A 16,871-nucleotide genomic window follows, 5' to 3' on the forward strand; every position below is an offset into this window, starting at 1 on the left:
GCCTTAAAAATTTTCTTATTTAAAACTTGAAGCCTGCACTTTAGCTCGGTCTTTAATAAAGGAACTGACCCAGCTTCAAACGTTCCTCTAATCGGCGAACTCTTTTTACTCTGACATTACATCTTCTTTTTATGTCATGAAGAGTAGGTGATTTTAATTTCGGTTTATTATTATCGATTTTCTGATTTAATTTATTTTTAATAAACAGACAACGATAAATTATATAATTTAATTTTTTTATTATACCCTTGCAGAGGGTACTATAATTTTGGTCAAGTGTGATGATGACGCAATGAAGAAGACATCTCCGACCCCATCTGTCTGTCCGTCTGTCTGTGAATAACCGGAAATCGGAAATGACCGATATATCCTATAGCTGCCATGTAACTGATCAATTAGAGGGTGTTAGAAATATTTCAAACACGGTTTTGTACTTTTTCGACCTAATAAACAATTCCTACTAATTCTCTTCAAACGTTCCAAATCACTGTCACACTGTGTTATTATTGTTACTTGAATTTGTTATCTAAATCTAGTATAAGTATAAGAATTCGCTTTTGTGCGAATTCGCCCCGCCTCGCCGCAATAGATATGTTAGGCTTGAGATTAGAGCAAACAAGAAAGGATAGCTAACTTCGTGAGGAGCCGATGCTAATATACCCCTGCAGTTAAAACATCATCACAAACATCGGATATAGTTGGCCGATCCTTATGAGAATATCATAATAAAACCAACTAATTACAGGCAAAAAATATAAAAAAAAGTCCCAAGCTTCTATACTCAAAAATACCAAATTTGGTATTTATACCAAAAACCATTTCCGATCGTTCAGTTATATGGCAGCTGTAAGATATAGTCCTATCGTGGAAAAATGGAGTTGACGTCCTTTGTCATAGATGGCTATCAAAAGGGATATCAAACAGATGTTATTTACATAGACTTTAGCAAAGCATTTGATTCAGTTAATTACTCACTCTTGTTGAATTACTTGTTGAATACGGACCTCTTAACGTGGATCTCCAGCTACTTAGATGGAAGGACACAAAGAGTCTTATTTAAAAACATACATTCCCGTCTGGTCCGTGCTACATCTGGCGTCCCTCAAGGAAGTCACCTTGGCCAGTTATTATTAACTCTCTTTATAAATGATTTGCCTCCTGCTTTAACGAACTCTCTAGTTCTTATGTATGCAGATGATGTACAACTTTGTCTTCAGTACAAATCCATCTCTGCCCTCTGCCATATAACTAGAGAGTTTAAATTTAACATAAGAGGTATTTAATGCGACCCATTAAATGTCGTAAGGATCGACCGACTATATCCTATAGCTGCCATAAAAATGAACATCGGAAACGACCCAACTTTCGTTATTCTGAATAAAGAAAGCTGGAACTTAGCACAGTCAGTTAATTCAACCTATCAAATTTCATAATGATCCGCCGAATATATCTTATAGCTGCCATATAACTGAACGATAGGAAATCGTATTTGGTAGAAATACCACCTTTGGTTTTGAAGATAGAAGTTTGGGACTTTGTTTTAGATATTTTATTGTAATTATTTGGTTTTATTATGATATTCTGATAAGCATCGGCCAACTATATACAATTTTTGTGATATATATCCGGTTTTAACTGCAAGGGTATATCAACTTCGGCTCCGCCCGAATTTAACTCTTTTTCTTGTTGTTATTTTATTATATTTAGCAGCCTCCATTATTTTTAATTTCTTATCGTTTTTTTGTGAAAGATAAAATAGTCCCGTCAAAACAGCTGACTGCGGAAAATTTATCTAGTTATTTCTGTAGCTTCCTTGAGAATTGAATAAGCCCGTAAAGTCCTTCGAAATACCAGTGTTAAAATATATAACGACTGAAAATACTATATAGGGGGACATGTCTTCTACTCTGCGTAGCTTTATATAGGGTTAAATTAATATTTTGAAGGGTTAAAAATAAACAAATCTTTTTCAATTTAAATCTTTTTCTTTTAAGCATTTTCTAGAAAATAAAATGAAAATTTAATGATCAAGTAACTTATTTCTCTTTTTGCAGTCAGGAACAAAATATAAATAAATTAACGAAGTAACTCCCTTTTTTATTGCAATTTATCTTATAAGAGTTCCAATAAGTTGTATAAAATAGAATATTCAAAAATTATGTCCTAATGTCATAGTAAAATATGTTATATTTTTATGTATACGTACTTTGAATGAAGTTTTCGGATTACATTCTAATAAGTTAGGCTGAATTTTAGATTCCACCGCTGGCATTTGCTCCAGTTGTTTTAATTTTATTTGGTTTTGTAAACTTAACTCCTGAGCTAATTGTTGTTGTTGTTGTATCTGGTGCGTCAACTCGTTCTGCTTATCAATTAATTTTTGTTCTTCTGCCTTTAGTTTGGCTAATTGCATTTGAGCTCTAATATTCACATCTATGTCGGATATAATATGTTTGATTTGCCTATTATAATCATCCTGTAAATAAAATATATTCACACTTTTATAAAAACAATTTTTAAACGAAATATAAAATATTTAAAACAAAAAATAAGAGGTAACTTCGGGAGGATCCGATGTTAAAAAACTCTTGCAGGCCAATAAAGTCGGCACCGGTAGCCCGGCATCGGTAGTACCTCGGTTGACTGTCCCTCGCTCTAATCCGTCACACGTTCCATCCAATCCTTACTTTCCCTTTGCTCACAGCTGTGGCTGCATTCTTGCTAAGCAGTCCGATGGTAACGGTCTGCGTGTCCCTAGATCTCGCGCTCATGCTACTGATAAGGACTGATTTCCGCAAACGTCAAGCTGCTCGGCCATAGCTATCCGACTGTCCTCTTCCGTCACCAGAGAATCGAGGTCTCTTATCTTCAAGTACTTCGTCTGGATGTCCCAAGGCTCTCGAAGTTCTCCCCTTATAGCGTCCGTGTCCAGCTCAAGCAGAAGGACCAGGTGGCGGTGCGGCGCACCTGGTGCACATTTTGGCTAAATTCCCTTAAATGTCCGTGCTGCCGACTGGTGACGAAGGCAAGAACTTCGCTATACTTCATCCCCCTGGCTTCCACGACTAGCGCGTCAAGGCGGATGTTCGTCTTTTGTTTCTTTCGGGTAGAAGTTTCCCATCCCATCTGGCAACCACTTCGGTGGAAATCCACCTGGGGCATGGATTCTGGAGTCCCCAAAACACACTTACCAAAGACAAGCTACTTTTACCGCCCCGCCAGATATTACGACACGCCAACAAAATGCGGAGCAACGCGTGAAAACATTGCCACCAAAAGAGAAGGAAAAAGGTTACCCCTGTACCCCCCGGCCCTACGACGTTTGATGGGGACTCCGGATCAATCCGGGAAAACTCGGTAAGCTTTTAATTTCAACGTTCGCATTAGAAGTGATTAAGCAGTTGCGCCTAGGCTGGGACTGACAACAATATGCTTCAAATAATTTTGCACAAAAATAAAGTTTTTTTTAAATTTTAATTTAAAAAAATTCTTGAATATAAAATTTTATCTTAAGACTGTGGGATAAAACGATTAATAAAAGTAAACATTACTTAATTCATAAAACATCTTCTTCTGCTGGGAATCGAACCCACGCACTGTGGGGAATTTGACCAGTTTTTGTGACATAAATGAATAACTCAATATGAGAGCAAGATATATATATTTTTTTGTATTTGTTTTTGTATATATTTTTTTGATATATACTATTTATATTTATTTATTTATTTACAATCTGTCTATTAAAAAACAATAAGTACATTTTATAAAGAATGTTAAGTTAACAGAAATAGCAGTTTTCCAATGAGCCCTACTTTTATATATTACATATTTACAGTATTTTGAATTTATCTATCGGGAAGATCGAGAATATGGTATCTTTTCAGTCTTCTTACTGTTAAGCTATTGTCCACTAGATTTAAGGCTAAATTATTTTCGTGATTGTGGAGTCTGTCGATGTATTTCTTACTAATTTTATTTATTTTTCCTTTTATGGTTGGGATGTTGAGATCTTTATGAATGTTCGCATTAGTTATGTAGAATGGAGCATTGACAATTTGTTGAAGAATTTCAATATTCAAGTTGCTAGCAGTTCCCCAGAGCTGTATCGCAAAGGTCCAGACGGGCTTTAGTATGACTTTGTAGAGGCTTTCCAGAGTGGTTTGTGATTTTCGTCTTAACAACCAGGACATTTTTAGTGTTTTAAGTCTGAGCTGTTGACATTTTGCTTTGATATGATTTTTCCATGTTAATCTGCGGTCGAGATGCATCCCGAGATAATTTACACATGTAGTTTGTGGAATTGGTGAGCCGTTAAGTGCAACATTTGGGCAGCTTCCTGGTCTTAATGAAAAAGTGATTTGGACTGATTTCAGGGAGTTGATTCTTATTTTCCATCGAAGAAACCAGTCTTCAATTAGACTTAGCTCACGCTGCAGGAGTTCGGATGCTTCATTTTTGGATATGCTTGTGGCCAAAATGGCTGTATCATCAGCATATTTTGTAACAGTGCATGTGTTTGTACCTGGCATGTCAGCCTGGCATGTACAACAGTACATCAAGAAATGCAGCAGTGCAGTATTTTTTTTGTTTTTGAATGCGGATACTATTTCATTAATGACTCTGTGACATTGCTCTGGTGTCCCGTGACCTCTCCTGAATCCAAATTGATATTCGGGAATGATGGAAAGTTTGTCCAGAATTGGCCACATTCTCTTCAATAGTATTTTTTCAAATACTTTCGAGAATATTGTTAGCAGACTAATGGGACGGTATGATGTCACTTCTGTTTCTGTTTTGAGTGGCTTTAGGATCATAATGATCTCTGCGCATTTCCATTGACTTGGGAAATGTTCTAGTCTGAGAATTGCGTTAAATATGAGAGTGAGAAATCTCATATTTGTTAATATGAGAGTGAGTAAAGTTTTAAGGGGGTTATGCCGTCTATTTTGTCAGGGCCTGGTGCTTTTTTGTTGTTCAAGCATTTTATTTCTGTCACGACTTCTTCATAAACTCATAAACTTCATAAAATGAATAGCTCAAGATCGGAGCAAGATATTTGACTTATGTTTTTTGCATGGGGCTATATTGACCGATATCTTTTACCAATAGAAAAATAGAGGGCGTGGCACCGCCCTATTATTTTTGAGTACTTTTTTTAGAGTACTTATTAACTAGTTCTGAGACAATATTTTGTTGTATTTCAAAGAAAATAGTGGACGTGGCACGCCTTTAACAATGTATTACAGGTTTAAGGGGACCCCCCCCATTCTCGTTTTCAAAAAATCGGTTTATTTTTTTATTTTGTTCGAACTATTAATTATTCAAGAATGTTCCCTGAAAATTTCAAGTGAAAATCTCAAAAAGTCTTGAAGATATAGCCGATTTATGGTGGTAGCCTCAGGCGACGGCGAGAGCCGTCTCAAAACTTTAAACGCGCTTTTCTCGAAACAGTGTTTTTACAACTGAGGTTACTCAAAAACTATTAATCCAATCGGTTCCAATTTCCAATGTCTTTCAATTTCCAATCCAATTTTAACACGTTATTCTATACATATATAGCTCTGGTATGAACTAGTATAAATCAAATCGGTGAAGATCTTCTTTACCTTTTAGCTTGATTTGTGGCTAAAAAAAACTCAATTTTTAAAAAATAATTTTCAAAGGTCCGCCATTTTGTTCATTTTTGAGCAAAGTTAATAATTACACAGCCACACAAAAAAAAAAAAGTGTCCGGGTTGGGAGATCAGAGTACCCTATCCCCATGTACTTTGGACCGCTGAACACGAATCTGAAGTCCGTTTTGGTCCTGCACGTGTACGTTTCTTCCTAACCTCAAAAAAAGTTTTACATTTTTGGAGGTATGCGACTTTATTTTTAATTTATTGGATTTTCATGAAACTGGGTACCCAGGGATTTTTGGGGTCGCTGATTACGAACTTGAAGTCAGATTTTCAAAATTCAACTTCAGATTCGTGTTCAGCGGTCCAAAATACATGGGGATAGGGTACTCTGATCTCCCAACCCGGACACTTTTTTTTTTTTTGTGTGGCTGTGTTATAGTTCATACGAGAGCCAAACATGTACTCTTTCCAATCCCGTTGGAAGAAAGCCCTTCTTTTTGGCGGCGAATGTGATTTCCGCTCACTGGAACATCTGAAACCAAAAATTCCAACGGGATTTTGCAAAAAATTTTGATTGCTAAAAACAACAACAACAAAATAAAATAAAAAAATTTTGAAAAATGGTTTTCTTTCTTTTTATGTGTTAATATATGTATGCACAGTTACAACCCTAAAAAGTAATTCATGTTCATTTGCCAGCCCATTGAAAATCGTCAAAATTTAAAATCGAGAATGGGGGGGGGGGTCCCCTTAAGAAGAAAATCCATCTAAAGCATCGCGTGCCCCTGTAATGACAGACAATTAATAATGTTCAGAAGACAAAAGTGAAGCTCTTCAATCTCCAAATCAATATTATATTGATGTTCAAAATGCACAACGTCAAAAGAGCTTTCATCACCCGCCGTAGTGTCATCGAGATTTGATGAGCCCTCTAATAGGTCCAAAACCTCTAATGGAAGGAACATTTTTTTCGGTCGCTGTATTCTTTTATCTAAATTGACTAGCGAAATGATCGGATCAGAAGTACCTGTAGCTCACAGAAATACAAGTGTGGAGGCACTGCAGCGTGCTTCCTGCGAGATATATTGCCCTTCTCATGAAAAGGCAGTGTTGTCCAACGGCTTCTTGGTTTTCGGAAAACTTATAAGAGTTTTTGAATTCAGCCAAACTGCATGATTCCGGCGCTACTGACTTAAGATAGAAGAGCACCTCTCCCACATTTGCGTCATGCGATAGCAAAATTTTTTACTCGCTTGGTCTACACGATATCGCTGTATTCTTCAAAATTCACTCCTGAGATGAAATCTTTAATAAAATGAAAGACAGCATTCTCCTTAGCGACTTTTCCCTTTGCTTTGAAACACTTTGCCAAATTAAGGTTATGTCTACAAATGACGATCACATACAAATAATACAAGCCACAAAGATTGGAATTCATTTCAAAAAATGTTGTAATATTGTTTAGCTTTTTACTTCTGCCCGCGCAAACTTTGTAAACAAAACTTAATACTTCAGTCGCCTGTGCTTTGCAATTGCAACAGCTGTGTTTGTTAGCTGATTCCTTTGTTGTGGCGCCCTCTATCAAAATTTCTGTTATGCACCACAGAAGATTGGTTAATTTGGAATGCGATTTACTGAAACTTATTCTAATTTTCTGACTTTCAGAAAATGGGCTTTTGTCACAAAAACTAGTCACATTCCCCATAGTGCCACGACCTTCTGATTAAGAGGTAGACAACTCACCCATTAAACCTTGTCTTGTATTTGATCAATATTTGTATTTGATACAAATCAAACTGTCTAACTTGAGCGTTCATAAAACAGAAAGTTATTAGAGCTTTATATAATCCATTTTATATTTCACTCTACCGAATTCAGTTTACTCAGGATTCAAAGAAGTTTTCTAACTTTGTAAACACTTGAAACATATTGAATATGAATTGATATTCATGATGAACATATTGATATATGTGAAAACATATTCACCTTCCACAATTTCGGCTGAGCCAGGATTACAATATCCATGAAGCCAAATGTGCCCTTTTTTAAGTGGTTTGATATCGGATCTTCTTAAAGTTAAATCCTTTTGTTCATCTGGCCACGCTGAGGCCCTGTGCAAACCTCGCCTTAAACATATCAACCTTTTCTGGAAACTTCGATATTTCCGTTCATAAGGAAGGAATCTTACATCATTTTTCTGCACAAAAATAAGACGCTGCTTATTATAGAGGCATTTCTAAATTATCACCCATATTAAAGCATTTTGAAAATTTAATTACATATTTGCAACACTTTGGTAGCTCAATAAGTTCTTTTTGCCTAAATGGTTTTATAAAGAGCCGCTCTACTATGTCCAACTTAATGAAGCTGGTTTCTTTTTCGTAGGGGCGCTCGAATCCATGAATAGATTGCGGAGGGGCGCTCGAGAAACGATTTATTCATATTTATTAAGCTATTTGTTAAGCTAAGAGCAGTCAGTAAGGAAATTTAATATACAAGATTTTAAATTTAAAGGGCAGGAAGGGTATGTTATAGAGAAGTGACCACTGTAGCTTAAGCATAATACCCTAAAAGGGTTGTGCTGTGCATACATATGTCGAACTACAATGGCTTAGGAACAGAGGACTGAAGTTTGTAGTCTTTCTATTAGAAATGATAAAATTTAGGCTTGTTAATAAATGCTGGTTATCTACATCCCCAATAATTAGGTATGTAGAAAAACGTTATGTTGGTTATGTATACTACACCAAGCATTATCCAACGATTTAATAAGCTAGGTAAGTTTATTAGTAGGAGTTTGATACTATAAGATGGAAGATTTGCATCCCAGTTAAGGCATCATAGTGAAAAAGGTTTAAAAGTTTTCAAGATCGGACTGAAGACAGCACTGAGCAGAGATGGATTTGTATTGAAGACAAAACTTTTCATCATCTGCATACATAAGAACTAGAGAGTTGGTTAAAACAGGGAAAAGTCAATAATAAAAAGAGTAAATAATAACGGGCCAAGATGACTTCCTTGAGGGAAGCCAGATGTAGCACGGACCAAGGGAATTATATTTTTAAATAAGACTCTTTGTGTTCTTTTATCTACCATAAGTAGCTGGAGATCCACGTAAGGAGGTCTTTAGGAAATTGCAGCATGTTCAGTTTACTCAACAAGAGTGAGTTATTAACTCAATCAAATGCTTCGCTAAAGTCTGTGTAGATAAAATCAGCTAAATATCCCTTTCGAAAGCCATCAAGGACAACGGTGGTCAACTCCAGTAAATTAGTGGTGGTGGAGCGACGCTTAATGAAGCCATTCTGACATGGAGAAATGATCGAAGAGCAAAATTGTTGCAAATAAGGAGTATTTAATTTTTCAAATAACTTTGGAATTTCCAACAATTTAAAGATGTCTCTGTAGTTGGCAGCATCGGACTTTTTCTCTTTTTTATGAAGGGGAATTATGAAAGATTCCTTCCACTTAAAAATCGAGGTTTCCAAAAATAAGTTGAAAAGTCTAAGAAGAGGTTTGCACAGAGCCCTGGCACAGTATTTTAGCACACAGCCTAGTACTCCATCGGGGCTACAAGTTAGAAGATCAAGCTACAAGCTATTCTCAGAGAAAAACGGGCAGAAAATAAGATTTGCTGATTGAATGTTATACTATATTGTTATACCATGTTATACTTGTACTATTTTCGACTTAATAAACAATTCCTACTAGGTCTCTTCAAAAGTTCCAAATCACTGTCGCACTATGTTATGTATCTGGGAACACTTTGCCAAATTGTTCATGAAAGTCGACTATGCCAGGAAAGTCACATCGGGGTCAGCAAAGTTGAGTTACCAAATGTTTTCGGTACCGGCAGTTTTTCCAGTACCCAATAAATAATCAACGCGTTTAATTTAATGCCCTTTATTGTGGTTATGAAGACAGCGGAGCGGGGGTCCGTGAAGGACAATGAATACGGCAATAAAGGTCCGGACATATAAGTCTGGATCGCTAAGTGTTAAGAGGAGCCCCAAATAAAGGTCTTATTCCAATGAATTCCAATGACCCTTTCTCAAGTGCGATAATCGCACCACTTATGTATGTATTTGTGTTAGGCTGCAGGGGATCGGTTTTAGCCCATGCTGTTTGTCTCGTGTTTCATGGGTCCGATCCCTTGACACTCTATCTTAAGAATTTGTATATACAATCGTGTTCAATGCTTGAACAATAAGAGATGAGCAACCCGAGCATAGATGCACAATCGACCGATAACGCTGCCGCTATAACTAAATGTATGCAATAATAAGACAGATTATCAAAATAAATAAAGTATTAAAACTACACAATTTGCGCTGCTCACACAAAACTAAGACCATAATTTAAAATATTTAAATACAATAAATCTATAGTCTTTAGTTAATTCATTATGCTTAAATATAGACATATCGCCTTAGTTTATCGCACATTTATTAACTGCTTAGCACCATAAACTGATCTATCATAATTTGATCATCCAGTTTCATATGCCTGCAGAATAATTAACTTATAACGTGAAATTTTTTTTAAGTGACTATTATTTTGGAGCGGATTGTCATTGAAAAACTTTAAACAACTGTTGGCGACTTGATCCCACCTACCAAATTTCATAGAGATCAGACGACTATATCTAATAGGTGTAATATAACTGAACGACTGTCCACTTAAATACATTAACAAGTTAGACTTTCATTTGTGATAGAATACGTCGAATTCTCACGCATCTGTCAATAAATGTATTACAACATACAACATACCTTTTCTGCTTCTGAAACAATTCTATTTTTCTCTTTAATTTCTCCGTCGTTTGATAGTAAATTTTGTTCATCATTGATCCTTTCATTGTGTTCCTATAAAAAATATAATAAAATGGAAAATTAGTTATTAAAAAAATACTTTTTAATGAAACATATACACACATTGTAAAAGCTTCAGCAGTGAATGCATCTAATCCTTTTTTTTTAAATACTGTTTTTATACCCGGTTCTCGTAACGTAAGAGAAATTATATAACGTAAATTATATATTATATTCCAGTAAATGTATGTTACATAGAGATTGAATCATCTCCAACCATAAAGTATTTATATTCTTGATCGGCATCAACAGCTGAGTCGATATAGCCATGTCCATCTGTCCGTCCGTCCGTCCGTTTGTCCGTATGAATACGAGGATCTCAGAGACTATAAGAGATAGAGCTATAGGATTTGGCATTTGGTTTAATAATTTTGTTACGTCCCCTCCCGCTCCAACAAATTGTAAAATTTTTTACCGCCAGTACCGGAAGGTTTTTTAAAAAACTTTTGATGCCAAACTATTTTTATGGCTAATATATATTAAAATTTTATCCAAATCCGTCGATTTTTAGAGGAGATATACTAATATATAAACAATTTCCCATATTAACGTGTTAAAAATTTAAACGCGAAAATTTAAGAAATAGAACTATCTGAGTTGGACCATATAGTCGCTATAGCACAGTGGTCCGGCTTGTATGAAGAGAGCGGCCAAAAATACTTCTAGTTGAGGTAGGGACTGGAAACTTGGCACAAAATATTTATATTTTTATTCTAAAATAATATGTTAAAATCAGCCAGATCGGGCAACTATATCATATAGCTGCCATATAACTGATTGATCGAAAATGCTATAACTCCTCTAAACTGTGTTTTTACAGTTAGAGAGTTCAGTTTTTGTACGAGTGCTATATTTGACAAAATAATACGACCTACCAAATTTCATAAGGATTAGCCGACTATATCTTATAGGGGCCATATAAATGTTTGATCGGAAATGACCCAACTTTTGTGATTTAGATAGATAGTTGAAACTTCGTACAGATTCTATTTTTGGTCAGTTGATCCAACCTACCAAATTTCATAAGGATCGGCCGACTATATCTTATAGCTGTCATATAACTGAATGATCGGAAATGGTTTTGGTAGAAATACCAACTTCGGTGTTCTTGAAGATAGAAGTTTGGGACTTTTTTTTGATTTTGTATTGTAATAGATTAGTTATATTATGATATTTTCATAAGGATCGGCGAACTATATCTGATTCTTGCGATATATATCGGCTTTTTTCAAATTGAGGTTAGGTTACTTTTTTGTATTTTTCTAGCCGCACGGCACCTTACGGCACTTGAACTAAACTTTCTTATATTCTTAAAATGCTTAAGAATATTATACAAAAAGATTTGTGAATGCCAAAGAGTGCCATCACAACTAAAACTCTAACCAAACACAGAAAAGCCAAACTAAGAACGTTCACAATTATGTACTAAATACAACAATGATTTACACAAAACACAACAAATACTACATATACTTTTTATGGTGAAAAGAAAGTTAATACCTTTCTTTAAAATATTAATAACTTCCATGGCACAAACACTTGTTTTAAAAATGTTTAATAAGCTTTTTGCGGAGAGCTTCACTTGCACGTTGCTTACGCTGCAATACACAATGAATATCATGCTATTACTTTTGATGCTATTCTTGAAGCGGACAGACAGATTAAAACAAAAATATGAATAAATTCATATAGCTAGACCAATTGTAAATAAGAATTGGTACATTTAAATCAAAATTTGGACTTTGGATTTTTTAATTTTGGCCTACGGGCTGGACCACTGTGTATAGTGACCATAGGCCATCGCTATAGTAATAGACTTTTTTTTCTGATTCTCTACCGAATCGGTCGTATTGTCGTACGTTTGTTGTTTTGCCCAAGCGCAAAAGTATGCAACATAAATTTATTCCAGAGAATCCAAACCGTTAATGTTTAAACTTTAAAAGTAAGTTAAATTGTGGGTGGAAGAGATGAGTACCGGGTCCAATATAGTCGGGAAACTGGATTTGTTTAAGGACTTTAGCCTATAGTCGTCCTTTGTTGTTTAAGATAAAAACTTGGGACTTGTTTTAAATTTTGTATTTTGGGAAATGGATTTTATAATAAAAAATATTTCGTCCTCATTTCGGTAGAATCCACTCTTGCTTCTGAGGTGAAATCACAAGAGTTTGGTGACATAGAATTTATTTGCATTAAAATCATTTTGTTCGAGAAATCTTTATACATGACATGTTCGTATATACCGCTTTTGTCTGAACCACCCAAATATTGGCAGCCGCTATTCAATCCGTTTTCAATCTTACGACTGATCGTGACCAGCTCGTCGCTTTGGGTGACTTTAATATACCAGAATTAAAGTGGTCCAACGTCAAGCACTCACCATCTTTGTCACATATCACTCTTCATGACTTCACCGCGGGCATGTTTGACATGTCCCTAGCTCAGATTAAACATGTTAGAAATTCGTTAGATTGGCTTTCAGACTTATGTTTTGTATCTGATCCTGATGGTACCGCTCTCTCCAGAGCTTTTCCCCTCTCAACCCCAGAGGATCCATATCACCCCACGCTGGAGGTCTCAATCGAAACCACTCCTGGTATCGACCAGATGTCTCCGAGCGTGGTAAATAAGATTCGCTGTTTCCGTAAAGCTGATTTTCAGAAACTTAATAGCCTTATTGATACATTTGACTGGTCTGATATTCTGGCGTGCACTGATCTTAATGTCACTTTAGAAAAATTTTATTTTACTTTAAATACATTTTTTGACTCATGTGTGCCTTGGAAACATCCGTCCGCTTCAACAAATCCTCCTTGGTATACAAGGTGCCTCACTTACCTAAAAAATACTAGAAAATAAGCTTTTACTTAAATATAAAAAAAACCTGCAGTAGTATTGATTTTTCAAGATATCTGCTAGCTTGGTCAAATTTTACCGTGCATAACGCTGAATGTTAAAGGAATTATATTCGCCGCTGCCGCATACAATTTACTCAGGATCCAAATCAGTTTTATAATTTTGTAAACACTGACCTCTGATAAGGCCATTGCCGATCTATTCGCAGAATTTTTTCTAAAAACTTATTCTCCGCCTAAATTGACAGATTAGCCTTACGCATATAACATTCAAGCAGCAAATCTTATTTTCTGAGAACATCTTATCTGGTCTTTTAAGGGTAAAATCCATTTATTCGCCAGGCCCCGAAGGAGTACCAGGCTGTGTGCTAAAATACTGTGCAAACCTCTTCTTAGACTTTTTAACTTATCTTCGGAAACCTCGATTTTTCCCCTTAAGTGGAAGGAATCATTCATAATTCCCCTACATAAAAAAGGGGAAAAGTCCGATGCTGCCAACTACAGAGGCATCTTTAAGTTGACGGCAATTCCAAAGTTATTCGAAAAATTAATTACCCCACATTTGCAACACCTTTGCTCTTCGATTATTTCTCCCTTAATATGGCTTTATTAAGCGTCGCTCCACCAACACAAATTTATTGGAGTTGACATCCTATGTCATAGTTGGCTTTTGTAAGGGGTATCAAGCCGATGTAATTTACACAGACTTCAGCAAAGCATTTGATTCAGTTGATTAACTGAATCTAAGTGATTACTCACTCTTGTTGAGTAAACTGAATATGCTGGGTTTTCCTATAAACCTCTTAAAGTGGATCTCCAGCTACTTAGATGGAAGGACACAAAGAGTCTCATTTAAGAACATAGAGTCCCGTCTGGTCCGTGCTACATCTGGCGTCCCTCAAGGTAGTCATTTTGGCCAGTTATTATTTAAGCTTTTTATAAACGACTTGCCCCCTGCTTCAACGATACTACTAATAACTAAATGGATCAAAATGCAAGCATATGTCATTTTATCGTTCTTGCCCTCTGCAAGCTACGTATTCTATTAGTGGGATTGCCTTAGAGAAATTAACTCAGGTTAATGATCTCGGCGTCCTATTAGACATTAAACTTAAATTTTCCGACCATATTTCCTTAATGGATAATTAGGCTAAAGGAGTCCTTGGTTTTATTAAAAGGTGGTCAAAAGAATTTAATGACCCATACATAACCAAAACATTATGTATTTCTTTGGTCCGTCCTATACTGGATCCTATACTGGATTCATGAACCGTAATGTGTCTGGAGTTCCTAATATGGAGTACATAAGGACCTCATAGAATCCGTCAAAAGAATTTTTTAATATTCGCGCTTAGAGGTCTATACTGGGATGCAAATCTTCAGCTTCCATCCTACAGTAGCAGACTTTTATTTATAAGCTTACCTAGCCTAACAAATCGTGGGATAAGGCTCGATGTAGTCTTTCTGCATAACCTTATTAACGGGGATGTAGATAGCCAGCATTTACTTACACGCTTCAAATTTAACATTTCTAATAGAAGGACTCGAAACTTTATTCCTCTGTTCCTTAGCCCTTTTAGCCCTTAGCCCCCCTAAAACATGACCCTTTTAGGGGGTTATGTTCGAACTACTATGGTCTTTACTCTATAACATCTTTTTCCTGTCCCTCTAATTTAAAATATAGAATTTTCCTTTTTTTTACTAACTCCTCCTAGCTTAACAAATTACAAATAGCTTAATACGTACTAACAAATCATTTTTCGAGCGCCCCTCGGTCGTATGGGCCTCTAAGCTTTATGATGAATACAGGAATGCTAGCTGATGCTCTTATTGATGCACAAGCCGTTTCAAAATTCTGAAAGACCGCGAAAAAAAAAAAATGTGATTACATGGTTAGCGATTGAAGTCACTCCACATACACTACTGCCGTTTCTGCCCTGACGAAAATGCACCTGAATCTGTTAAGCACCGTTTTACAGCTCTACTGTCTCGCGGATTATTTATTCTAGAAGAGAGATTATTATTCACCACCTAGGAGGTGTAAGAATTGGATACAGAAATTTCCCCAACCCTCGGTAAAAAGAAACTGCCAAAACGAAATCTCCAAACGAAAAAAACGGAATTTTGTGGAAAACAGCTGGATGTACATATTATTCGCTCGAATCAATAAAACTAGTTTATATTTTTATATAGATTGTTTAATGTTTAAATACCATTGCAGGTGTATTAATATTTGTTCAAAAGTGTTCAATGCAGTGAGGGAGATAGCTCCAACCCTATGAAGTATATAGGAACGATTAATTGGCCGACAATATCCTGTAGTTTCCATATAACTGATTGATTGAAAATGCCGTAACTTTGGTGTTTTTACAGTTAGGAAGTTGGGGGTTTTCTAAGATTTTATTTTTGGTCAATTGGTCGCACCTACCAAATCAAGGATCGATTTATATATCCCACTTTATCTCATATCTCCCATATAATCAAAAGTTCGGAAATGATCCAACTTCGTTATTTTTGAAGATACTATACCAACTATATCCGATATTTGCATGACGGTGATTTCAGGTTGCTGATCGAATGCACGGGAGCGGGCCTTATGACAGGAGCGCTGAAGCTTACACTCTAGTATGCTCAAACTCTCCTCCTTAGAACTCTACCTCCTGCAATGAAATCTTTGCCTCCAAAGTGAAAATCATCGACCTCGTCTTTAGCCAACTGGTACATCACCTGCAAAGATAAATAGGCAATCGGCTTCGTTCCGAATGTAAACGTCTCCAAATTAAAGCTTTGCAGCTCATCCACACCCAGGGGGCTGTCTAAGTGCGACCACTCAGCAACTATAAGAAACTTTTCCCTGTGAAAAGGCCTCCGCCTCCACAGAAACCAATCACCAGAGTTTTTTGGATTGAAAGGTAACCCGGGAGATATATGAATTTGTCTTACGCAAAGCAGCTTGTATATCTTGTAAATGGAATATCCGAGCTCCAATTAGCAAAAGCGGTAAAATTTTTAAAAGTTTCTTTCTACATTTTTCTTTCCATTACTTCTGCAGGAGTGGTACAAAATTCGGCTCCCGAATTCGCTAAGCTGGCGAATTCAGTCTGCAATTCAGTTTGTTTCAAACTTATGTCCGATAGTGACCTAGTAGTGCATGGTAACTTTAATTTACTCACTTGGTCATAAAATAAAAATTTATATTTTTTATCCCGGTATTATTTATTTTTTTTAATAATTTAATAATTTTTAAAAATAATAATTAATAAAAAATTAATAATTAATAAATTATTAATTTGTTTTTTTTTTTTATAAGCTACATAGGAAACTCTACATAGGAAACTTCTAGTTTTCCCCTTCGAGAAGTCTTCTTTCATTATCTTCTTCCAAAAGGCTTAAGAAAGGGGAGAAATCCGTTTCTGCCATCTATACACGCATCTTCAAACTGTTAACAATTTGAAAATGATTAAAAAAACAATTTATAAAAAGATATAGAAAAAAACATCAACTTTTCTCCTCAATCATTACTGCAT

The 16,871-nt window shown here is 35.8% G+C and overlaps 1 protein-coding gene across 15 annotated transcripts in view; it reads right to left on the reverse strand.

Moving 5' to 3' along the window:
• The window catches only part of LOC108132472 (myb-like protein X), a 157,259-nt gene that overhangs the window by 27,727 nt on the left and 112,661 nt on the right, over positions 1-16,871 (reverse strand). For all 15 annotated transcript variants that reach the window (XM_070282347.1, XM_043213378.1, XM_070282342.1 and 12 more), the window contains 2 exons: positions 10,394-10,486; positions 2,207-2,476 (listed from right to left, as the gene is read on the reverse strand). In XM_070282347.1, coding sequence (XP_070138448.1) covers positions 2,207-2,476; positions 10,394-10,486 — 363 coding nt within the window. The remainder of the gene's footprint in view (positions 1-2,206; positions 2,477-10,393; positions 10,487-16,871) is intronic.

This window comes from Drosophila bipectinata, chromosome 4 (assembly GCF_030179905.1).
Source record: "Drosophila bipectinata strain 14024-0381.07 chromosome 4, DbipHiC1v2, whole genome shotgun sequence".
Classification (NCBI taxonomy): Eukaryota; Metazoa; Arthropoda; class Insecta; order Diptera; family Drosophilidae; genus Drosophila; species Drosophila bipectinata.